The following is a 26,580-nucleotide window of genomic DNA, read 5'->3' as shown; positions in this document are numbered from 1 at the left end:
AAATATAGAAGTTAGTAACAAAACTACTCATATTTTCAGAAAACACATAGAGGTGAAATTTTCTTGAAAATTCTTTATGAGAATATGAAATAAAATTCTGGAGGTCCTAGAGAAATAGGAAATGAGGCTCGATACCCAATTATAAAGCACTAATTTCCACTAGAATAATAGTATACGCATTTTAAATAGAATCCTGTAGAAAAATAAACAGTGCAACAAAAATAATGTAAAATTATCAAATTCTTATGGTTTTTATAATAGCGTAGAGTACTACTTACGGTTAATCGGAAATCACTAAACATTTTACAGTAGTTAAAGAACAGGATCTTATACGTGTGTATAAAATTTCGTCTACCAAACTGAAATTGTACTCAAATTATAAGTAATTGAAAAAATCTGAAACCTACTAAAGTATCACTTCCTTCTCAACCAAACTGAGCCAGTACTCAAGTCATTGTGTTGACTTACACAGATGGACAGGATGGCAAAATTCTGACATTGGGAGGTGCAAAACATCAAAATTTGTGAATAATCTTGATTTAGATTACAATGCATCCATTATATTTGATTTAGATTACAATGCATCCATTATATTTGGTTTAGATTACAATGCATCCATCATGTATGCAAAAAGTAGGGAGTTGTAAAGCTGAAAACGGTATCTATTATTTTGATAGTTCAGCAGGATTACAATGCTTCTCTAAACTCTTTACCAGAAAGTAAAAAAGTGCTCTAGCCATTCCCCCCCCCCCCCCCCCCCATGAGATTTTTTCTTGAGATGTAAAATTTAAGATTCTCAGGTGTAAGCTGATAATGAGACATTCCAGATATAGGTCGTTGACATTAAGACTTAAAGACAAAAAAAAACATCTGTGAGAAAATTATTTTATTTGTTGAATGTTTTACACAAAAACACATGATAGAGTACAAAAGTAGTTCCTTAATATCAGTTTTTAACAGTTAACAAATGAATTTCAGAGGTAACATTGATTATTATGCCTTATTTAAAACATGGCTATCTTTCTTGAATTAGAAGACAAGTAATTTCTGCATCCCAAGATAAATGAAATTTATTTTTCTGGTTCAGGAAGGTGCATTAGAGCAAAATGGTGCAAATGTACCAGTGGCTTTAGTGAGATGTCTAACAATGTCTACACTGTAGGTCCTTTCAAGTTTCACTCTGTATTGGAGGGCAGACCATACTTAGTGCCTGAGCACAAAATTAAAGAACGTTAGATAGACCCACTGAATCAGGTGTACATGAACATTAGATAGACCCACTGAATCAGGTGTACATGAACATTAGATAGACCCACTGAATCAGGTGTACATGAACATTAGACAGACCCACTGAATCAGGTGTACATGAACATTAGATAGACCCACTGAATCAGGTGTACATGAATATCTTGGTCAAGGACCAGAGATATTGTGTCCTAATAAAATACAGCATGACAAAAATGTCCAATCCTGTACACAAATGCATGTGTCTGTGATGTAAGAATGCATCATATTAATGCATATGGAATTAGGTCCAAGATTTTTTTGCCTGTGCGTATGGTCCTTAGATGCTGGGTTTGACATACAATGACATATGAATGTTAAAAGGACATATGAATGTTATTTGATTGGGTGTTAATACTGATGTGATTGTGACATCAAAAACATAGACTAAAACATAATCAAAATATCTTTGGTTTAAGAGTAGGTTATGGTGGGTTTTTCTTCCGATTATATTTGCCTGTATGTTAGTTCGCATATGGTTCATAAAAATCTGTTTGTTCCCATAAGGTACATGTAAATCTGTTTGTTCCCATAAGGTACATGTAAATCTGTTTGTTCCCAGATGTGGTTAGAGATTCTATAGATAAGCTGTAAATGCTAACAATCTTAACAAAATCAAACACATTTGTTCTGGAATATCAACAAGTATGTACAGAAGAGCAGATTAAAAAAAAACCAAAACAGTTACAATAGAAAACCTGGCTGTGTCCTCTCCCTTCAAACACATCCAGCTGACACTAAGAGTGGATCAGCTCTTTCTCTCATTGTAGAATCTCCTCACCTAATACATAGCTGGTATGTACAAAATAAAGTAGGCTAGTATGGGTAAATAGATAACAGTTGATGGAGAAATTGACAGATGTCATAAAATTTTAGGGTTAATGACCTGAAGCTGGTATGGAGCTGAGCTAATATGGCCGCCACACACTGACTTGACTCGTCTGTTCCTCATGATTTCTGCGAGGGATGGGCAGTGGGCAAGTTTCATGCTTCCAGGTGGGGGGTGATGTGGGGCTGCTGCCAGAATACTGGCTGGCGTCAGAGTGCAGCGCCACCCCAGTCAAGTCCATGTCCGACATCCTCTGGTCCAGCATGTTCCTGCTTGTATAAGAAATGGGGATGGGTTTTTCAATTCTTGTTCCCTGAGCTTTGGGAGAGTGCTGACCACTGTACATTTTCTCTTCACACGGGCGGGAATCCTGATAGTCACTGCCTTCATAGCAGCCCCTGGACAGGCTTTCATAGCAGCCCCTTGACAGGCTTTCATAGCAGCCCCTTGACAGGCTTTCATAGCAGCCCCTTGACAGGCGCCGCTTGAAGTATTTGCCATCTGTTGATGAGCGGGACTGGTCAATTATCTCAAAACTTTTCTCATAGTTTTTCTCATAATTTCTCTCATCATTTTTCTCATAGTTTTTCGGGTGCCCCAGAATTTCATAGGTCTTGTCCCCGGCTGGCAGGAGGAGCTGTGATTTGTTTTGAGGGAAGAAAGTGGGGTAGTAGAAGGAGCTGTGTAGCAGCTGGGATGGAGAAACTGTCAGGAAGGAGGTGGAGAGGGATTCTGGACTGGTCCTGGAGGAGATTGTAAGAACTGGTAAAGATGAATGTCCGGCTGAGGAAGAATGTGTCGTTATGGTCATTCTATCCCCTGCAGGGAAAGGTTTAGGCTCTTGAGAAGGCACTGGATGAAAGACATGGGCGCCTTGATCAAGTATTTTCACTTGGGTGTCTGACTTGAAGTGGCTGTGTTCAGACAAGGAGAGGTTGATGGCGTGGCTGTCTGAGGAGCTTCTGGCAGAGCTGGGGACTCTGCCATCACAACCATAGAATGAAACTCTGCTGTCAGAGCTTAGGTGTCTCACCTCACCTCTGCTGGAAATAACAGGCACTGACATCAGTGAGAAGGAGTGCCTGTTGAGCTCTGGCTTGGCTAAGCTTAGATGATGGCTGTCATCATCAGAAACTATCTTACCGTTGGAGGGGGAGGATGCAAGCATCAAAACTTTTCTTTCACTGGAATAAAGTGGTTCTGGTAAGCGAGGTTCAGAGAGCCGCAGGTCAGAGCCACTTGTAAGAGATGGGAGCATTGGATGGGGCTCCAGGTGATGTCTAAGTGGCTGCTCAAAGCTGAGCCGGGGGGGTGACTGGTCTAGAGAGTATCTGGCAGGAGGGTAAGGTTCATAGACAGACAGTTTCTCCTCTGGACTGGCCTCCACCCCACCAAGATGTTTGGCCTCCAGCCCACCAAGATGGGAATGGTGCACTGTCTCTCCCAACTGGCCGGCGCTGTCTGTGGGGATGTCTAAAGGTGGCTCTGGTCTGTCTGGCAGCAGGGCTGAGTTCCTCACATGCTCTGGCAGTGAAGGTGAGAGATGTGGCCTTCCCTTCTGGTCCTTGTAGATGGCCATACTAGACTGGTTGCTGATGACGTAATCATACGGGGCTGGCGCTGAGGTGCGTGGGAAATCATCAGGTTCAACAGCTGGACCTGTGTCAGGCAAGTTGGAGATCATTAGCAAATCAATCAACACTTTTATCAGATCAAAAATTAAGTCAGCACTTTTTTACAGGAAAATTACAATGTCAAATTTTTTTTTTAAATGGAGAATGAACATTTTGGTTTGAATTTCTTTTATTTTGCTTGCATCATATCACAAAGTTGACAAATTTAGAAAAAGCACATTTCAAAAATGTGCTTCAGAAAAAATAAATTGAAGTTTAAAAAATTAAAATGTAAAAAAAAATATGGCATTGAGATGAGTGTAATTTAATAGATGCATTATTATATTTGTGTTAAGATCAGTGTGTAATATGATCGACCCATGATTGTATTTTTGAGATCATGTATGTCAGTCCAGAATTAACTAAAAAGAAAACAACAATGCAACATCATATTTCATAAAAACATTTTTTTTTGTTTCTTTATTAAATGAAATAGAATTCATTTTACTACGGCTGGTGTAAGGTAACCAACCTAATAAACACTGCTTATGTTCTAGTATCAGTCTATAGTGTTGCTGGCTAAATTCTTATATCAGTGATGTTGCTGGCTAAGTCAAGTAAGAAGTTATGATGTTGCTGGCTAAGTCAAGTAAGAAGTTATGATGTTGCTGGCTAAGTCAAGTAAGAAGTTATGATGTTGCTGGCTAAGTCAAGTAAGAAGTTATGATGTTGCTGGCTAAGTCAAGTAAGAAGTTATGATGTTGCTGGCTAAGTCAAGTAAGAAGTTATGATGTTGCTGGCTAAGTCAAGTAAGAAGTTATGATGTTGCTGGCTAAGTCAAGTAAGAAGTTATGATGTTGCTGGCTAAGTCAAGTAAGAAGTTATGATGTTGCTGGCTAAGTCAGGTAAGAAGTTGTGATGTTGCTGGCTAAGTCAAGTAGGAAGTTATGATGTTGCTGGATATTCTAGTAAGAAGTTATGATGTTAAAATGGCTAGAAAGTTGTGAAGATGGCTGTAAACTATCCCTCTCTAAATCAATGCTGTTGACCAAGTAACTGACCAGGTTCAAAGTGTCTAGCTAAAAAATGACCAGTGACCAGATGAGCCATTTACCTTTAAAGATTTCCTCCCTATGTGGGCTGCAAGATATTCCTCTCATCTCATTGCTGTATGCCACTGGTTCATATCCCCATGACCTTTGACCTAAAATTATTTGTTATTAGTTGATTGCCGTTCTTTGACTTGAGGATTTTATTGAGATGGAGCTTTAAAACAATCTGGCTGCCCATTTAGGATTGTTTCGTTAGGATAGGTTGGGACTCGCTAAGAATACTTAATCATTATTTTTACCAGATATTTTTTAGTTCCTTTGTATAAAAATCAAAATTGTGTGAGTCTATTTTAAATTATATTGACCCACCTATGGGTGTTGAATATCCACTACCATCCAGATCAGTACTCTGAACATCCATGACTCGATCTGGGGACTGGCCATGGCGGAAGTGCTGTGGATGCTCCCGTAGGTGCCAGTTCCTCTCCTGATACTGCGTGTGATGGTCTTGGGGGCTTCCATTACTGCTGTGGTGTTGCCTGATGCGATCAAGGTCAGCAAAGTGTGCCAACTGTCTCTCTCTCAAAGGGTCAGGCAAACTGCTGGACACTTCAATGGAGCGATGATGGTGAATGTGACGATCATCTGTGTGTAATTCTAAACATAAACATATTTCTTGTTTCAGTTTTTATCCCAATAACCATGTAAGCTAAAATATTTAAAAAATATAGATGGCACCAGTTTTCACAAATAAAAAAAGTAGAAGTAAAATACACTAGAGCAGAAATGGTTTAGACTGCTAGATACACCTTTTTTGTTTTAAACTGCTGGATTACATCTGTTTGTTTTAGACTGCTGGATTACATCTTTTTGTTTTAGACTGCTGGATTACATGTTTTTTTTTTGTTTTATATCTTTTGTCTTTTATATCTAGGTCTAAAAATGTATGAATGTTGGCTACTTTATCTCTATACTTAAATCAATGTGAAAAAATGTAAAAGGATATAAAAAGTTAAGTGCTTAGCCTTTGCATAAAAATCATGATTAAATTAAATTTATAAAAACTAAATTGAAATCAGAGTAAAATCTGAACAAAAAAAATTATGATTAAATGGCTTTAAATCTTAAACAATTCTCTTTATTTTAATAGGTGCATAAAAATTGTTTTCCTTCATTATGCCTAGGTCACAGGTCAATAGTCTCTACAGTTGTGTTAACCTCCTAATTCAAAGATTATAATAGATCTATATACTTTTAAATTTAATGATCTAAAATTGTTCAATTAAATTATCTGACATTAAAGATTGTCACATATACTAAAACTTTTCATTACTACTATGACAAAATATTGAACTACTAATACTACTATTAATACTGATATGATAAATATTTGTATACTTCTTTTTTAAAAAAACCCCAACATATTACTTATATAGGTGGAACGAGAAGAGCTTTAAATAGATAACATTGTGAATTTTAAAATAATGAATAAAATAATGAATATGCAATGCACCAAACTTGCTAGCAGCATAATTGGAGAAGTTTATGATTATCAAAAAATATTGATATTTCTTTTTAGAAGAAGGTGTACAACAGGAGTTGTCCTCCGCTGGTATTGTATTCCTCAAACACAGCCATTGAGGAAAAAAATCAAAATAATTTTAAGTTAAAGTAGGGCAAAAAATTGCAGTAGTTTTCCCATTTGAAATTTAAAAAATTAATAAATTGTTGAAAATTGATGATGGAAATGTTTTAAATTTATTGCAGTTTTTTCCCATGGAGTCCCGGTGAGATAGATCTAGTGATTAATCTTAGATTCTAGTTATAGTGAGAAAGACAAGAAAGTAGCATAATAATTTAATAATAATTATAATAATTAATAATTATTATTTTAATATTCAACATCACAGGCATTAGGGCCTACAAAGGCAGGTTAAGTCTGATGGTCGCCTTGATTGGGGGGGGGGGGGGCATCATATGCTAAACAAAACTTACTGGTCTTACTTCTGGGTTCTCGTGGTCCGTCCACGGTAACTTTGATGGCTTTTTGATATAGGGCAATCTGCGGAGGGTTGGTGAACACAGCTATTGTCAGTGTGAAGCTTTTTCCTGGAAATATTTAAAAAGTAGGACTGGAGTCATAGTTGTAAAAATAAAATGAATACATTACCCTTATACTTTATAGTATACCTTTTAAAAATTGGGCTCAGCAGATTACTCTTAAGTTAAATATTAATAAATAATGTTGATGTGTGGCTTACTTTGAGTGAAATGAGTGTGCTATGTGGATTAAGTTAAATGATTGCTCTATAAACTGTATATGTTGTTGACCTTTGTCTCTGCAGATCTCTGAGCCAGGAAGCAGACAATGAGAAATGGAAAAATCCGTGCGCATAGAGTTCATTATTTCTGGAGAATTTGGGTGCTTATTCGATCTTCTTTCCATCATAGATGGTAATCGTTCACCTCTTAGAATCCATTGCGATGGGTGATGGCCAAAGGGCACAAACCCATCAATGCAATCAATATTCAGGGAGAAGACTCTGCAGTTTTCTATTTAGATTTCATCGCTCATTAACAGTTCATTTTTTCCCTTAAGACGTGTGGGAAAAAATATAATGATCTGCCGTGATAATTGGACTTCGTGTTTACTTTGTCGAGCGGACGGTTATTTGTTATCAGTACGGAAAGGTTTGGTGAGTTACGTTGGCCATCGTGTTTTGGATCGCAGGCGACAGGTCAAAACTGTGAAAACAATCTGTGTTTAATGAGCCCTTATTTTAGAAAAATGTACTTAAAATGTTGAGTTTTGCGATTATGCTTTAGTTCTATTTTCCCATCTAAGCACCTAAATACACAAATTTCTCTCAAACCGCGCACTCCGTGATTGGTGTAATGAAAGGATAAGATCTTACCACGCCTCGAAGACCTAAGACTAATCTTCCCCTTACAATGCGAGGCTTAGTTTTTCCAACGAACGACGCCCGGGCAGCTGGCTAGCCTCGATGACACACACGAGTAACGAAGACTGAATAATAATTAGGTTTCCTTCATCACCCCTACCCGTTTAGTCATATTTTTTTGTTCCGTGATTTTTCGCTTTCACGAAATTTTTAAAATTAATTTTTGGGGAATCGATACCACGTTTAAGCACAACAATGAGTAATCGGATATTTTGTTCCTACATTTTTGTTCTTATTGTTTATTGTTTCAATATTATTTTGGATAAAACAAACAAAAAATATTTTAATATAAGTAGTTTAAAAGAATTAATTTTTGTGACTAAGAAATTCATTTGATCTTGGCGACACCAGAATTTTATTAAAGTTTTAAATCCAAACAACTATTATGATTGTAGGTTTGTAGTGTAGCCTACAAAATAGTTATAATATTATACTTATTAATTATATTAATAAACGAGAAAAATGGCCCGTTGAGGAAGGGTACAACGGGCGCTAGGCTGATAGTGCTGTCTCTTTTCTCTAAACTAAAACCAACCCACCCCCCCCACACACCACCCCCACCCCACCCCCCCCCCACCCCCACACACCACCCCCACCCCCACCCCCCACCACACACCACCCCCAACCCAACCCCTCAACCCCACACACACCACCCCCACCCCCCACCACACACCACCCCCCACCCCCACCCCTCACCCCCACACACCACCCCCTCCACACACCGCCCCCCCACCCCCCACCCCCCCCCCCCCCCAAAAAAAAACATGTCTACCGTCCCATTCAACGAAATATAATTATATACTTTTTCCAGTGTCCGCCCCCTCCCAGAAAATTCTACCCCCGCCCCCGAAAATTTCAAGTACCCCCACCCCTCTCCGGGGAGGAAAAAGTCTGAAAGAAACACTGAAACCAACCCACACACCACACACCACCCCCCCCCCCCACACACCACCCCCCCCCCCCACCCCCCCCCCCACACCCACCCCTCCACCCCCCCCCCCCCCCAAAAAAACATGTCTACCGTCCCCATTGCAAGAAAACCACTTTTTAGATTAGACACATTAATTAGGCGGTAATTTTATTATAGAGTATCGATGAGGAAATTTCTTTTGAGTTGTGGAGGGGGTGGGGCTTCGCCCCTACCCGAAGAATTGTATGCAAGAAACTCTTCACGCAAACCACTTAGATTAGACCAAATTGCCTTTGTATTGAATATGTTTACTCGATAATCAATGACGTCATATAACTGTGTGCACTCTCTGGGTTTGAGATTATTTTCTACTCTGTGCGCTAAATGTGTCGACGTCATACTTCGTTTTTCGAATTACTGTGCATGTTTTTAAATTGCTTGTCTTTTCTCTAGAGCGTTCTTGTCAGACAGATAGATAGATAGAGAGACAGCGAAACTATTATTATAGATAAGGGTCGATTAACATAAAAGAGAGTGATGGTTTCAAATTTTGCATTTTGACTTTCAAGTATAAACAATTCATTATTCAGTAATGATACATAAGAACTTCTAATGTTGGTTTAAAAAAGTGGTAGATCTAGATTCAGGTTCTATAATACCGATTGTCCTTCGATACTAGGCCAAGCAGTAGCAGACGCTAATTTAACCTAATCAAGATTGGCTAGCTCTCAAATCTAGACTAGTTCTCTAGATCTAGTATTATTAAGTCTATACTTATATTAGATCTAGGATAATCTAGTAGATTCTAGATGAGTTAATGTGGCTAGCAAAAAGAAAAATTCTAAAGTAAGTTGATACGTTATTTTAAAAAAGATCTCCGCGGGCCGTAGTTTGGAGACCCCTGGTCTAGCTACTGTAGCTAGCCCAACCTTACCATTAGGCATTAGGAATTGTTTTTATGGCGTGCGTGGAAATATTCAAATATCTAGACATCAGAAATAGACAGGGCTCTGTGCGTATATTAAATAATAATTTGAGCTGGCAAAGAGTGGCGGGGCTTAACTTTTCGCCAGTGCACTTTTAGCATCAGTGGTGGGGCTTATCTGGACAAGATCCCAATTATCACAACAACAAAACGTCAGAGGAAAGTCGTCCTATCAGAGCAGACGTGCTCAACTCGTCTGCCTACTTGACCAGACGTGTGTTGCTTTTTGTCCTCACTCAATAAGCAATCAAACTGTCCCCAGTCTTTCGCCATGTACATACGGATATTTGAGTAACAAATTGTTTTTAAAACATGAATTTTTCTTCCTGATACTGAATCACAGTCACACACATCTTCTTTGCCAGCGGTGTTATTGGCCCAACCATTCACAAAAATTCATCTCCACCAGACATACCGTTGGGTAATTCACGGAGACAATGACTTTTTTTCTCGGTAGAAAAAGCAATAAATTAATAGACAACCAGGTACAAAAACACAACGATGGAAAAAGTGGGGAGTTTTAATTTAAACACAGTATAATCCACGCATGACGTTCACATTGGGGGGGGGGGGGGGGGGGAAGGGGGGGGGGATAGGAGCCCCACATAAAAACGTTTCACGTGCAGTATCCGCGTTTCGGCTCAGTGGGTAATTAAGTTACTTGTAACATACGTAACCCAGCGGCAAGCGATTGATGAACGAAAATAAAATCAGTGGTCAGAAGCTTGACGTGGCCTTGTGGTTTATTTAATTATAATCTTGTTTATGACTACTAAAAATTGTTTTTAAACTTCTACTTCGATGCCAAAAAAACACTCAATACACAGAATCAGTTTTATTGGAATGGATGAGCCCTCGGTAGATGACACAATATGAGACCGCCTAAGGACAGACAACTTGATGGGGGAGGAGCGCTAGTGGGCGTGTGTTGCTGTAGTCACAACATATGGCCCGCCTAGGGCTCCGTCCAGCCAGAATCCCCCAGGGTGGGGCATTATGCAATGCGCGAGATGCTGCAATCGATGTACATCTGCCGAACTAAGACATCGATTGGTACATTTTAATCTCAGCAATTAAAGCATGTTCTCCTCGTCCTCCACGACTTCACCAGGTGAAGCCGCTAATTGCAGCTCACGTGGCTCCGGTGCTGGCATCAGTCCGACTTGTCACATGTCACGATTGATCTTCCGCAACACTGCTAGATAATGCTACCTAGCTGCCGTGCTGCCTAGCTGCCTAATTTCCTTAACATCAATCCCTTTAAAGCCAGCTGACCGATAGAGACACGAGAGAGAAAGGAGGTTTTTTGCTTGTCTGGCTAATTTGTGTCAACAAACCTTTATTGACTGTTGTTTTATTAATAACTCCAAGGCAGCAGGCTATTGATTTTTCTAAACATTTCTAGCAGACAATATCAACACACTAGTTTTAATGTAAGTGCTAGCATACGGTATCAACACACTAGTTTTAATGTAAGTGCTAGCATACGGTATCAACACACTAGTTTTACTTACGTGCTAGCATACGATATCAACACACTAGTTTTACTTACGTGCTAGCATACGGTATCAACACACTAGATTTAATGTAAGTGCTAGCATACGATATCAACACACTAGTTTTAATTATATGCTAGCAGACAATATCAACACACTAGTTTTAACGTAGGTGCTAGCATACAATAACAAACACATTAGTTTTAACGTAGGTGCTAGCATACGATATCAACACACTAGTTTTAACGTAGGTGCTAGCATACGATATCAACACACTAGTTTTAACGTAGGTGCTAGCATACGGTATCAACACACTAGTTTTAACGTAGGTGCTAGCATACGATATCAACACACTAGTTTTAACGTAGGTGCTAGCATACGATATCAACACACTAGTTTTACTTACGTGCTAGCATACGGTATCAACACACTAGTTTTAATGTAAGTGCTAGCATACGGTATCAACACATTAGTTTTACTTACGTGCTAGCATACGGTATCAACACACTAGTTTTAATGTAAGTGCTAGCATACGGTATCAACACATTAGTTTTACTTACGTGCTAGCATACGATATCAACACACTAGTTTTACTCACGTGCTAGCATACGGTATCAACATACTAGTTTTAACGTAGGTGCTAGCATACGATATCAACACACTAGTTTTAACGTAGGTGCTAGCATACGATATCAACACACTAGTTTTAACGTAGGTGCTAGCATACGGTATCAACACACTAGTTTTAACGTAGGTGCTAGCATACGATATCAACACACTAGTTTTAACGTAGGTGCTAGCATACGGTATCAACACACTAGTTTTACTTACGTGCTAGCATACGGTATCAACACACTAGTTTTACTTACGTGCTAGCATACGATATCAACACACTAGTTTTAATGTAAGTGCTAGCATACGGTATCAACACACTAGTTTTACTTACGTGCTAGCATACGGTATCAACACACTAGTTTTACTTACGTGCTAGCATACGGTATCAACACACTAGTTTTACTTACGTGCTAGCATACGGTATCAACACACTAGTTTTAACGTAGGTGCTAGCATACAATAACAAACACATTAGTGAAATAGTTGCTAGCAAACGATAAGCAGTCAATATATCTATTAGAGAGACATTTTTTAATGCGACGTTTATGATCGCAGCCCTCCGGGCACCCCTCAAATATCAAAATGATTCACCCCGTTTTTCTCTCACTACTTCCGTTAGATTTCTGCTGCGGAATTTTTGGTCTACAGATTTTGTCTTTGTCAATACAAACGGTTTGCCTATGTCTAGACAAAATGTTGGTCTATGTCTAGACAAAATGTTGGTCTATGTCTAGATAAAATGTTGGTCTATGTCTAGATAAAACGTTGGTCTATGTCTAGACAAAATGTTGGTCAATGTTTCAATATCGATTCGGTATGAAAGTGTTCTGTATTTTAGGATTTAATTAACTGAGCTCTTTGTCCGGTGGATAAAGAGGACATAAGACCGATCCTGACCGGAAGTAAGAATTCCGGCGGTTAATGAGATCAGCTTGAGCCAGGCGATACTGGTGACTGTTAAAGTGAGCGGCGCTACCCTAGTGTTGATATTAATCACAATAGGTTTGCCCATAAGACGCCGGCAACGACTGTCCAGAGTGTTATGCCAGGCTGGACAAGACCGACGTCATGATCCTCTATCTAAATGGGATGTCATTCACGCGCTGGCCCTGTGTTTTAGAGGATTGTCCATTTAATTGGGTTCCCTCACACTCAAGCCGATTCATCGTGGGTAAATATTGAAAGGGGAAAATCAATTACGGTTAAAGGGACGGCCAGTGACAGACAGCCAGAAATATTTGGCTGACCATGTAGCCAGCAGATCTAGAGACTGTCTTTGTCAACATTGCTATTTACATACAAGACCTAGAGACTATGTCAACATTGCTATTTACATACAAGATCTAGAGACTATGTCAACATTGCTATTTACATACAAGATCTAGAGACTATGTCAACATTTTTATTTACATACAAGATCTAGAGACTATGTCAACATTGCTGTTTAGATACAAGACCTAGAGACTATGTCAACATTGCTATTTACATACAAGTACAAGACCTAGAGACTATGTCAACATTGCTATTTACATACAAGTACAAGACCTAGAGACTGTCAACATTGCTATTTACAAACAAGTACAAGACCTAGAGACTATGTCAACATTGCTATTTACATACAAGACCTAGAGACTATGTCAACATTGCTATTTACATACAAGACCTAGAGACTATGTCAACATTGCTATTTACATACAAGTACAAGACCTAGAGACTATGTCAACATTGTATTTACATACAAGACCTAGAGACTGTCAACATTGCTATTTACATACAAGATCTAGAGACTATGTCAACATTTTTATTTACATACAAGACCTAGAGACTATGTCAACATTGCTATTTACATACAAGTACAAGACCTAGAGACTATGTCAACATTGCTATTTACATACAAGTACAAGACCTAGAGACTATGTCAACATTGCTATTTACATACAAGTACAAGACCTAGAGACTATGTCAACATTGCTATTTACATACAAGACCTAGAGACTATGTCAACATTGCTATTTACATACAAGACCTAGAGACTATGTCAACATTGCTATTTACATACAAGACCTAGAGACTATGTCAACATTGCTATTTACATACAAGTACAAGACCTAGAGACAATGTCAACATTGCTATTTACATACAAGTACAAGACCTAGAGACAATGTCAACATTGCTATTTACATACAAGTACAAGACCTAGAGACTGTCAACATTGCTATTTACATACAAGACCTAGAGACTGTCAACATTGCTATTTACATACAAGACCTAGAGACTATGTCAACATTGCTATTTACATACAAGACCTAGAGACTATGTCAACATTGCTATTTACATACAAGACCTAGAGACTATGTCAACATTGCTATTTACATACAAGTACAAGACCTAGAGACTATGTCAACATTGCTATTTACATACAAGACCTAGAGACTATGTCAACATTGCTATTTACATACAAGTACAAGACCTAGAGACTATGTCAACATTGCTATTTACATACAAGACCTAGAGACTATGTCAACATTGTATTTACATACAAGACCTAGAGACTATGTCAACATTGCTATTTACATACAAGACCTAGAGACTATGTCAACATTGCTATTTACATACAAGTACAAGACCTAGAGACTGTCAACATTGCTATTTACATACAAGTACAAGACCTAGAGACTGTCAACATTGCTATTTACATACAAGACCTAGAGACTGTCAACATTGCTATTTACATACAAGTACAAGACCTAGAGACTATGTCAACATTGCTATTTACATACAAGTACAAGACCTAGAGACTATGTCAACATTGCTATTTACATACAAGACCTAGAGACTATGTCAACATTGCTATTTACATACAAGTACAAGACCTAGAGACTGTCAACATTGCTATTTACATACAAGTACAAGACCTAGAGACTGTCAACATTGCTATTTACATACAAGTACAAGACCTAGAGACTGTCAACATTGCTATTTACATACAAGACCTAGAGACTGTCAACATTGCTATTTACATACAAGTACAAGACCTAGAGACTATGTCAACATTGCTATTTACATACAAGTACAAGACCTAGAGACTATGTCAACATTGCTATTTACATACAAGACCTAGAGACTATGTCAACATTGCTATTTACATACAAGACCTAGAGACTATGTCAACATTGCTATTTACATACAAGTACAAGACCTAGAGACTATGTCAACATTGCTATTTACATACAAGACCTAGAGACTATGTCAACATTGTATTTACATACAAGACCTAGAGACTATGTCAACATTGCTATTTACATACAAGACCTAGAGACTATGTCAACATTGCTATTTACATACAAGACCTAGAGACTATGTCAACATTGCTATTTACATACAAGTACAAGACCTAGAGACTATGTCAACATTGCTATTTACATACAAGACCTAGAGACTATGTCAACATTGCTATTTACATACAAGACCTAGAGACTATGTCAACATTGCTATTTACATACAAGATCTAGAGACTATGTCAACATTTTTATTTACATACAAGATCTAGAGACTATGTCAACATTGCTATTTACATACAAGACCTAGAGACTATGTCAACATTGCTATTTACATACAAGACCTAGAGACTATGTCAACATTGCTATTTACATACAAGACCTAGAGACTATGTCAACATTGCTATTTACATACAAGTACAAGACCTAGAGACAATGTCAACATTGCTATTTACACACAAGACCTAGAGACTGGCCAGACGGGCAGAGATTTGGTTGACCTCAGCCACGTATCCTGTCTCTTTGTTCCTCACCCTCGACAGGGGGCCTGGCAGCTAGGGTCAGTCCAATAATCAACTGGACCAGCGTAAGGTCAGGTTGATACCCCACTATTAAGTACGTGCAGGGGGTGGGAGGGGGATTGTCCTCGTGTTAGCTGCTCTAGCCGTCGGTCGGAGGTGGGTCCACCATGGTCAACACGAGCCTGACCATTAGACACTAGGCAGTAATTGTCAGTAAACTAAACATTAACTCACAAAGTAATGGTCAGTATATATATATATATATATATATATATATATATATATATATATATATATATATATATATATATATATATACACATTTAAACCCATATAGATTTAAACAATAAATTATCATTAAAAGATTAACTTTGGTCAGTAGAGATCAACCAGAAATAACCAGTTATAACCTGCAGCTATAACATGTTGCTATAACCTTCTACTAAAACTATAACACAAATAAACTTCTACTAAAGTACATATTGGGGCGGCTGGGTATAGTGCTAACCTCACTATCCCTTCATATGCCGAGGTCACAGAATCAGGTGGACTCCACTTTACCTGCCCCTTTACTTTTTTGTATGGCACATGTAACCATAATCTTCTACTTTTCTACTGGACCAGTTAGTATGATGAACTCAACACGCTAACTGGGGAGCGATAAAATAACACTGAAGACAATTAATTACGTTTTCTATTTTAATTAGAAGAATATTAAGGAGTGGATCAGACGATAGTTACAAGAGCAGATTGGCCAGCTGATTCGGTGATAACAAACTGGCTATTTCATTGAGCCCGTCACGCCGATCTAGAGATATGGGAGCAGTTTTAATAAAGTTTTATTTAGTTCATTCAAAAGCCAACGCGTTCCTCTTGTAATATAAAAAAAATTGCTGGGGGTGGGACGCGTGTAGCGGCAACACAAGAGAAGACAGCTCGCCAGGACACTGGTCACGTGACTAGATGCCCCGGCCTTCCTACTGTTGGCGGTTTTCTTTTCAAAATGTCTCATTCAATTAGTAGAGGACAACTGGCTATTTATCTAAAGCGAATCGAGTAAGTAAAGCACCAATGTGTCTCCCCCCCCCCCCCCCCCGGAACACACAGACACAGATTAGCATCTCAAGTTGTATGTGCTGTGCTCTGCCCTATCATGTGCTAGTTGTATCTGAACTAAGCGACAAAGGAAGAAAGATGTTCCGGCGCGATCAGATCTCAGATGGTATAACACGATAAGCCGCTATTAAAGATTGGGTCAACCCACTCGAGCCAGCTATGGGTTAACAATCAACTCCAATATTACACATTTTCTAACCTTACAATTTCTGCGTGTGGGGATTTCATATTTGTGTTTGCCAGAGTCAGAGACATTTTTGTTTCTTAAAAATCGTTGAAACCACATCCCCCCGGGAGCCACTAATGATATGCAGAGGGGTTTTGTTCTTTACAGTAGGGGTGGGGGACTGGCCCACGGGGGAGGGGAGGCTAGGGATGACGGGACAAAGAATTCTTCCTCTCATGGTAGAGTTGAATGACTTCAAACATGTCCAATATCCACCGCTAAGGCTTGCACAAGGGAGACGTACTATGGTCAATTCTTTTTTTTTTTTTTTTTACATTTTTATTCTTAAAAAACAAGAGTGGACATTTAAGAATGATTTGAAAGAGTGATTTGAGATAGAATTGTGTTTTAGAGACATGATGTAAGAAGCCACAAGGAGATGTTTGCTGCCATAGTTGGGCCAGATGGTATCCAGTGGTTGGGAGGCTCTTTATCCTCCCGCGCGCTGTCATTACGCCTCGTGGCAGGCTGAGAAATTAACCACCCCACCACCACCCCACTACCCTCCCAACACACATTAGGTCCAAACAGAGAAAAGTCCCCAAAAAAATTGAATTGACAAAGGCTTTTGTTCTGAAGACTTTTTGACATGCGACTTTGAATATTGAAATGAATTAAAAATCCCGAGGAAGAATGGCGGCCGACGGCTCGACGTTTACACCTATGGCTGGATGTTTGGTCACATAGATAATACATACGGCTGGTAGATTCCGTCTTTAGGCCATTCTCTCAACTAAATGGCAAATAATGGGCGCGCGAGAGGGGGGGGGGGCGGTTTGAGCGTTGTCCGCGCCTATCGTGCTCGCACGAGCAGAAAAGCTTGAAAGGAAGTTTCCCGGGATAAAGACAGAAGGCCACGCTCCCTAAGTCTTTCTTACCCGATGCGTCCAAAGTATCTTGTGTGTGGTGGGCCGATGGAAGCAGCCGGGTGGGTGGCTTTACTCTATTGTTTCAATCCCTAACAGTTGTCGCTCATGCTCGCATGCATGCATGCATGTGGACATACATGGCCCATGGGGGGGGGGGGGGGCAAACGTGTGTATGGTTTCCCGCCTTGAATGAAACCGAGGCCGAGTGTGTGTGTGTGTGTGTGTGTGGAGGGGGGAGCACAAACGCGAGTAAGGCCCCGCGGAGGTTGAGGTTTGTCAAAAAATATTGACCCGTCACCCGACCCTTCTCCTCCCTCCCCTAGGGATTCTTGGGCATAATAACCATAAAGTGGAAAGCCACAGCGTTCTAATCTTTGGGCGCCAATCAATCAAGCTTGAAAATTAACGAGATGGCTCTCAAACCAGACTGCTGCCTCGGAAGCCAGAGGAAATAAAGGAATTTCTCCCCAGTAACGGAGGGGGTGGGGGCTATTTGTAGTTAGGAAATGAAAATGAACAAGATCTTTCGCGTGAACTGCGTTACAAGGCTGATGGTAATAAATGTTGGACAAGTATTGGTGGTCAAAGGATGATGGTAATAAATGTTGGACAAGTATTGGTGGTCAAAGGCTGATGGTAATAAATGTTGGAAAAGTATTGGTGGTCAAAGGATGATGGTAATAAATGTTGGACAAGTATTGGCGGTCAAAGGATGATGATAATAAATGTTGGACAAGTATTGGTGGTCAAAGGATGATGGTAATAAATGTTGGACAAGTATTGGTGGTCAAAGGATGATGGTAATAAATGTTGGACAAGTATTGGTGGTCAACAAAGGATGATGGTAATAAATGTTGGACAAGTATTGGTGGTCAACAAAGGATGATGGTAATAAATGTTGGACAAGTATTGGTGGTCAAAGGATGATGGTAATAAATGTTGGACAAGTATTGGTGGTCAAAGGATGATGGTAATAAATGTTGGACAAGTATTGGTGGTCAAAGGATGATGGTAATAAATGTTGGACAAGTATTGGTGGTCAACAAAGGCTGATGGTAATAAATGTTGGACAAGTATTGGTGGTCAAAGGATGATGGTAATAAATGTTGGACAAGTATTGGTGGTCAAAGGATGATGGTAATAAATGTTGGACAAGTATTGGTGGTCAAAGGATGATGATAATAAATGTTGGACAAGTATTGGTGGTCAAAGGCTGATGGTAATAAATGTTGGACAAGTATTGGTGGTCAAAGGATGATGATAATAAATGTTGGACAAGTATTGGTGGTCAAAGGCTGATGGTAATAAATGTTGGACAAGTATTGGTGGTCAACAAAGGATGATGATAATAAATGTTGGACAAGTATTGGTGGTCAAAGGATGATGGTAATAAATGTTGGACAAGTATTGGTGGTCAACAAAGGATGATGGTAATAAATGCTGGACAAGTATTGGTGGTCAAAGGATGATGGTAATAAATGTTGGACAAGTATTGGTGGTCAACAAAGGCTGATGGTAATAAATGTTGGACAAGTATTGGTGGTCAACAAAGGATGATGGTAATAAATGCTGGACAAGTATTGGTGGTCAAAGGATGATGGTAATAAATGTTGGACAAGTATTGGTGGTCAACAAAGGATGATGGTAATAAATGTTGGACAAGTATTGGTGGTCAAAGGCTGATGGTAATAAATGTTGGACAAGTATTGGCGGTCAACAAAGGATGATGGTAATAAATGCTGGACAAGTATTGGTGGTCAACAAAGGATGATGGTAATAAATGTTGGACAAGTATTGGTGGTCAAAGGATGATGGTAATAAATGCTGGACAAGTATTGGTGGTCTCCACCCTCACACCACACGAGTGACCCCCCTCCACCCACACACCACCCGAGTGACCCACCCCCTCCACTCACACACAACCCCAGTGACCCACCCTCCACTCACACACCACCCGAGTGACCCACCCTCTACCCACACACCACCCGGGTGACCCCCCTCCACTCACACACTCCCCGAGTGACCCCCCTCCACTCACACACAACCCCAGTGAGTCACGTCTAAAGCAAGTTCCCCGTGCACCCCCCGACCCCAGCGTGGCCAGATTTCTCTAGCGCGGCCTGCTGATGTTGTCTTTTTTGTCTGTTTGATCAGCGCGGCTCTTATTTCATGTTGTAGTGTAGTAGTGTAGTGTACTGATGGCTGGAGGTTCTCACCCAGCCAGCGTCCTAGTGGTTCTCACTGGGGCCACACTTGAGTCGGGTCACGAGTTTTTTTGTAACATGAGAGACACTATTGACACGATAGTGACGGAACAGTTTTTGTGTCGTCTGTCTGTGCGTGTGAGAGAGAGAGTGGGGTGGGGGGGAGGGGGGTTAAGGCTTCTGTACTTTGATTTTTACAAGACCACATAAATTATGTTAATTAAAACATGGCGGCAATACTGTGAGGGCACTGGGTTGAGACGTTCAGTTTACACTGTGTATAAAGACTGACGTAACAATGTCTACAGCCGTAGCCGCATGACAACTGATGACGTAACAATGTCTCGGGTCTGATAAGTTTATACAACTTGACACAGGATGATATTAAATTAATTTAAAAAAAATAAAGCTCCCGTACCCAATACAAGACTCCCCACCCTACAAAGAACCCCAGTGTCTCCCCATAGCGCCCCACAGCCCCCATAAGGCACGGCAGTCTCCGCACCTTACATGGGGCGCCGCCATAATCGTACCAGTTTTTCATGGTGCGCAGTTTAAGACGGACCAGACTACATACGCGTCAAACAGGCTGGGCACACCTACTACACACATACGCTTCTTGGGTCTGATGGTCCGTGTCATACAGCAAGCAGTAGGCTGTAGGTCTGACAATCACATACACCTGCAGCAGTCTGACAATCACATACACCTGTAGCAGTCTGACAAATCACATACACCTGTAGGTCTGACAATCACATACACCTGTAGCAGCCTGACAATCACATACACCTGCAGCAGTCTGACAGTCACATACACCTGTAGCAGTCTGACAATCACATACACCTGTAGCAGTCTGACAATCACATACACCTGCAGCAGTCTGACAGTCACATACACCTGTAGCAGTCTGACAATCACATACACCTGTAGTTCTGACAATCACATACACCTGTAGCAGTCTGACAATCACATAGACACGTGTTAAATTTAACGTGTACCCCTGTAAGATTATCAACAAGAGACGCGTTAAATCTGTATCTCTTTGACAACTGTAATCCCCTTTACCACAGAAAATAAAGGATTCTAAAAAAAGAAGCTAACTTGTCATTTGGGAAAACCCAAACGGCTGAATTATAACAGACGCAGATTGTGCAGGTCTTTGGGACTTAGTTTTGTTTTTTACCCTAGTCCTTGGTAAAGATAGATAAAATGCATACAAATGTTTTAATAACAAGCTAACATTTAATAATTGACTAAAAAGAAGAAAATTAAATTATTTTTTATTTTAATTTTAATAATAATTAACTACTATTTAAATAACTTCAAAGAAAAGCGTGGGTCACTATAATATCGATTACCTTTACTAAAAAGTAATCTTTAGGAGGAGACTCGCGCTTTTCTTTATAGTTATTTAAATAGTACCGGATTACTATATATAAAGAAAATAATTTAAAAACTGTAATAAAATAGAGTTTCATGACTAAAAACTATAGCGCACCAAATGAACATGAAAATGCGCTATATAATAGTGCGGTAAATAGTAACCCCCCCCCTCCCTTACTTTATTTAGGAAATTTTAATTAACTCATACAAATAATTAATTAGGCATCCAAATTAAGTCAAATTTGATGTCAGACTGCATTGTCATCGGGCCTTGACCCACGTGCCTAGTTTGAAACGAATCGGTCAGTTAGAAGTGATCGAGATTTCGCTCCGCAGTTTCAATCCATGACGACAGACAGAGGAAGCAAGTTAGATAAAAGTAAAAGCTTGTAAAAAGAGCAACCATTTTTTAAAGTGTGATTTTCTTCTTGGTCGATGTGTAAAATATTTCTAAAGCGGAGAGCACGAAGATACACAATTAAATGCGCGGACAGAGAATAAACGCCAGTTGTACACGGCCTGTCTCCATTCATTGAGGAAGAAAATATACAATTAAATATGACAACTTTGGATGCGGGGCACCATCTCTTCTCCGATGTAAAGGAGTATTAGCGAGTTCTAAAGGCATTGTGGGAGTCAGTGACCCGACATGAGCAGATGACGTCATGAATCGTCATTACAAAATGGTGCCATGTTTAGTGGGTTTGTTCTTTGTGGTCTTGGTGGGTTTATCATAGCTGGTTTTATTGGGTTTATCATGGTGGTCCTAGTGAGATACCATTGGTGGTCTCGGTGGGTTTATTTATTGTGGTCTTGGTGGTCTTTGTGGTCCTGGTGGGTTTAAACTTTGTGGTCCTGGTGGGTTTATACTTTTAAAAACTGACAGACAAGTCCTGACGAACAAGTTCAAATAACCCCCCAAAAATGTGTCAGATCATTTGGACATAATTTTTAACTATTATGTTTTTATCATAAAGAGACAAACTCACACAAAGAGATACTGTGTAACCTAACACGTACACACATAGGCATACACACACACTCCCTCACAACCCGTCAGGTAATGATGACATAGAATATGACTAGCAGGCAGTGATACAACATCTTAAGAATGTCCCCTGGTGTTTGATAGACCACCCCCGCCTTAGAGTAAACCTTAGCCTAGTTGTTACGCTAGCTAGAAGGACGGAATGCTGAGACCCTATTTTATCACTAGCCAAATGTCAAGCCGGTAGAGCCAAAATATGTCAAGGCTTGGTCGATTCACAAAAATATGAATGGGGGCACGGAATTCCCCATGTTGTTGGGTGTCAGTTAGTGCGGGCTTGTTTTTTTCCTTCAAGTCTAGAGCACACCACTGCACACATGGATCTTACTAACACATCACTTTAGACATCTTAAACGCATATATTTTAAAGAATACATGAATCCTAAAACATACATATATCTTAAAACATACATGTATTCTAAAACATAAATGTAGTCTAAACCGTATATAACAACATAGATGTATCCTAAAATATACATGTATCTTATAACTATAACATAGATGTATCCTAACGTAAACACCATGTATTTAAACAAACGTAGAGTTAAAGGCTGGATGTTTGAATGGAGGCCCAGGCGATGACGTAATCAAAATAAATAAGCTCGAAGATAAACAATAACAAATCACGCGATATGTAGTGCTAGCACTAAACACACGATGTATGTAGATCTAATGCCAGCACTAAACACACAATGTATGTAGATCTAGCACTAAACACACGATGTATGTAGATCTAGCACTAAACACACGATGTATGTAGTGCTAGCACTAAAGACACGATGTATGTAGTGCTAGCACTAAACACACGATGTATGTAGATCTAGCACTAAACACACGATGTATGTAGATCTAGCACTAAACACACGATGTATGTAGTGCTAGCACTAAACACACGATGTATGTCGTGCTAGCACTAAAGACACGATGTATGTAGTGCTAGCACTAAACACACGATGTATGTAGATCTAGCACTAAACACACGATGTATGTAGTGCTAGCACTAAACACACGATGTATGTAGTGCTAGCACTAAACACACGATGTATGTAGATCTAGCACTAAAGACACGATGTATGTAGATCTAGTGCTAGCACTAAAGACACGATGTATGTAGATCTAGCACTAAACACACGATGTATGTAGATCTAGCACTAAACACACGATGTATGTAGATCTAGTGCTAGCACTAAACACACGATGTATGTAGATCTAGCACTAAACACACGATGTATGTAGATCTAGCACTAAACACACGATGTATGTAGATCTAGCACTAAACACACGATGTATGTAGATCTAGTGCTAGCACTAAACACACGATGTATGTAGATCTAGCACTAAACACACGATGTATGTAGATCTAGCACTAAACACACGATGTATGTAGATCTAGCACTAGAGACACGATGTATGTAGTGCTAGCACTAAAGACACGATGTATGTAGATCTAGCACTAAACACACGATGTATGTAGATCTAGCACTAAACACACGATGTATGTAGTGCTAGCACTAAACACACGATGTATGTAGTGCTAGCACTAAACACACGATGTATGTAGTGCTTGCACTAAAGACACCATGTTTATGTTGCTACTTGCTAGCTATACTAGAGATGAGAAGATGAGAGAAGGAGCAGAGAGGGGGAGAACTAGAGTGGAAGCTACTAGAGAGGAGATTCATGCTGTAGGAATTTGAAAGTTCCTACCTCTGCCGCTCCTTCCTACAAAGCGTAGATCGTTGAATTTGGCCACCTGGTTCTTCATTGTGGCCGTGTTGTTGCGCAGCTCCGAGCAAAAGTTCTCGTCATTGCCTGCCGTGATGCACACCTTGGTCCCGTCCCTCACCTCGCCGATGGCCACCACTTTGAAGGGGATGGGCAGAGTTTTGTTGGAGCGCCAGTGAGACGGAAGGACAGAGCACATAAAGTTCGGACTCCCGGTTTTAACCAGCTGCTCCCCCGGGTGGTCACTGAGAAGACTTGAGCGGTCAGCCAAGGTGAGGTCAGCCTCGGACATGCTGTAGGGTTTGTTCTCTTGGTGCGGTGTGAAGCCCCTCAGGTCGGCAGGTAAATGCATGAGGGTTTGTTGTTGTTTTCTAGTTGATAAAAAAGTGAGCACAACGTTGAGTAGTCCGATCTCCGCACAGACTGGTCTCTCGCCAGCCCGCGGGTGTTTACTGTAAGCCGCGGTCTCCTCGCCGCCAAGCCATGCGGTTTCTTGCCTGTGTGTGTGTGTACACCGTTTGTGTGCGTGTGTGTGGCGGGCCAAACCAGAGTGGTTTTGCGCCGTTAAGCCACTCCCCCGCACTGCCGCAACACGCCCCATATCACTGCGCCGTGACACCTAGCACTAGAGTTGTAGCCCCGTCCCCCACACCGTTTCCCCCACACCGTTACCACACGCTACCACACAGCCGGTTACAAAATCAACCCCGTATTTTTGCAGCCATCTCGTGAATTAATAAACATAAAAGATCCCAACCTCTAAATCTACTGTTACTGGCCATCAGAATTGTGCTGCTATTTTTCTTGGCGGAACAACACGCCGCCGTAGCTCTCCGTGCAGTCTTGAACTGTTAGTTGTTGCGTGTGGGTGGGTAAGCGGAAACCACAGGATGGTAAGGTATCATCATTCAATCAAAGAGGAAATATTGCACAGGATGGTAAGGTATCATCATTCAATCAAAGAGGAAATATTGCACAGGATGGTAAGGTATCATCATTCAATCAAAGAGGAAATATTGCGAAATTGTCCGGCAGTGTGGGTCGTCGGTCTACCCAAAATAAACAAACTCTTCGCTTTTCCCCACGTCTGGCCAGCAGACTCTGATTCAGTTTTTAAAAAGATCAACGGGAAATGTCGCCGGCAATCAAGGGACGACTTCCGAACTTGCCACCGTCAAATGAATGCTTTGTTGTGGGCGGCCACGTTATGCAATCGGCGGCACCTCATTTTCAATCGAATGAACTGCGCACGTACTTGTAGATCTATCGAGTGGTAATGATTTGTTCAGCGTGAGACACGCAATAACTTGTTCAAAGGTCGGGAACCGGGCGGGGTTGTCGCTTTTGTTGACATACCGCTGTATATACATCTACATTAATTATACTTACCAAGTGACTATTCGGAAGAAACGCCTGCCACCAGCCAGAAGGAAGATGGCTTTGTCTAGTGACACAATCGTTGGTTTAGACAGCTATGACTGGTCTCCCTATAGGGTAAATAAAACATCACTCTGTACATAACATCACCCTTCCTATATAACAGTACCCAGTGTATAAACATCCCATGTGTATGATATATATATATATATATATATATATATATATATATATATATATATATATATATATATATATATGAAAGTGAGGGTGTGTCCTTCATGCATTACATCACCACGAAACTTTGGGAAGTTGTTGAGGATGCTACTGGAAAGGTTTTCACCTGAACACTATAGTGCCTACAATCGCTTTAAAGAGTGCGATACACTATAGATACGATGGGCCACTATATACCGTTAATTAAATTGAATAGGACGCGTTCTCCGGTGCCCCAGACAATGGGACGGAGTGGTCTAGCGGCAGAGAGTTGGACTGCTAACCCGTAAGCCTCGAGTTCGAATCCGGGTTCAAGTCAGTAGACCGTCCCTGAGTCCACCCAACTCTGATGGGTACCTAACTCACGTTAGGGAAAGTAAAGGCCGAGGTCACAGAAACAAGTGAACTCTACTTCACTTGCCCCATAGACCGTCAGGTTTGAAAGGGAAACTTTTTTTTACTACATACCGTTAACTAAATTGAATAGGACGCGTTCTCCGGCGCCCCAGACAAGTTGCTACTTGGCACCCCGGCGTTCCTCCGTGAATACTATAAGGATTACATTCGTTTTAAAGAGTGCGATACAAATTGATACTGCATTGGTTTCTCTATAGTTAGCACGTTTACGTCATTGTGTCACCCCCAGAGTTTCTTCCAGGCATCTCTTCGCCCCCCCCCCCCCGAAAATTTTAAAAAGAGAATTGTAAAAGAAAAAAAAACATGTTGTAATAGCAATAGCAAATCGTTATTCCATTTATAACATTTTAAAAAAGCTGATTATTTAAGATGAAACGCGAGTATGTAATTGTGTGAGGCGGGCGGACTATTTACCTTACTATGGTTCCCTATCCGTGAGTCATTTTAATCTCG

The 26,580-nt window shown here is 40.2% G+C and overlaps 1 protein-coding gene across 2 annotated transcripts; it reads right to left on the bottom strand.

The window, feature by feature from the left end:
• Positions 1-871: 871 nt before the first annotated feature.
• Positions 872-24,619, bottom strand: LOC131939550 (uncharacterized). Of its 2 annotated transcripts, none has more exons than XM_059297931.1 (5): positions 24,100-24,619; positions 6,774-6,887; positions 5,148-5,435; positions 4,841-4,930; positions 872-3,772 (listed from the first exon to the last, which is right to left on the bottom strand). In XM_059297931.1, the coding sequence occupies exons 1-5, from the start codon at positions 24,467-24,469 to the stop codon at positions 2,193-2,195; spliced, it is 2,442 nt and encodes an 813-aa protein (XP_059153914.1). In that variant the 5' UTR covers positions 24,470-24,619; the 3' UTR covers positions 872-2,192. The 2 variants fall into 2 exon arrangements, with proteins under 2 accessions (XP_059153914.1, XP_059153915.1); XM_059297932.1 differs by having other exon boundaries at positions 6,783-6,887.
• Between the last annotated feature and the right edge of the window lie 1,961 nt (positions 24,620-26,580).

This window comes from Physella acuta, unplaced genomic scaffold (genome assembly GCF_028476545.2).
Source record: "Physella acuta isolate Inbredline_101_S28 unplaced genomic scaffold, ASM2847654v3 ptg000283l, whole genome shotgun sequence".
Classification (NCBI taxonomy): Eukaryota; Metazoa; Mollusca; class Gastropoda; family Physidae; genus Physella; species Physella acuta.
This window is presented reverse-complemented; position numbering and strand designations above follow the sequence as displayed.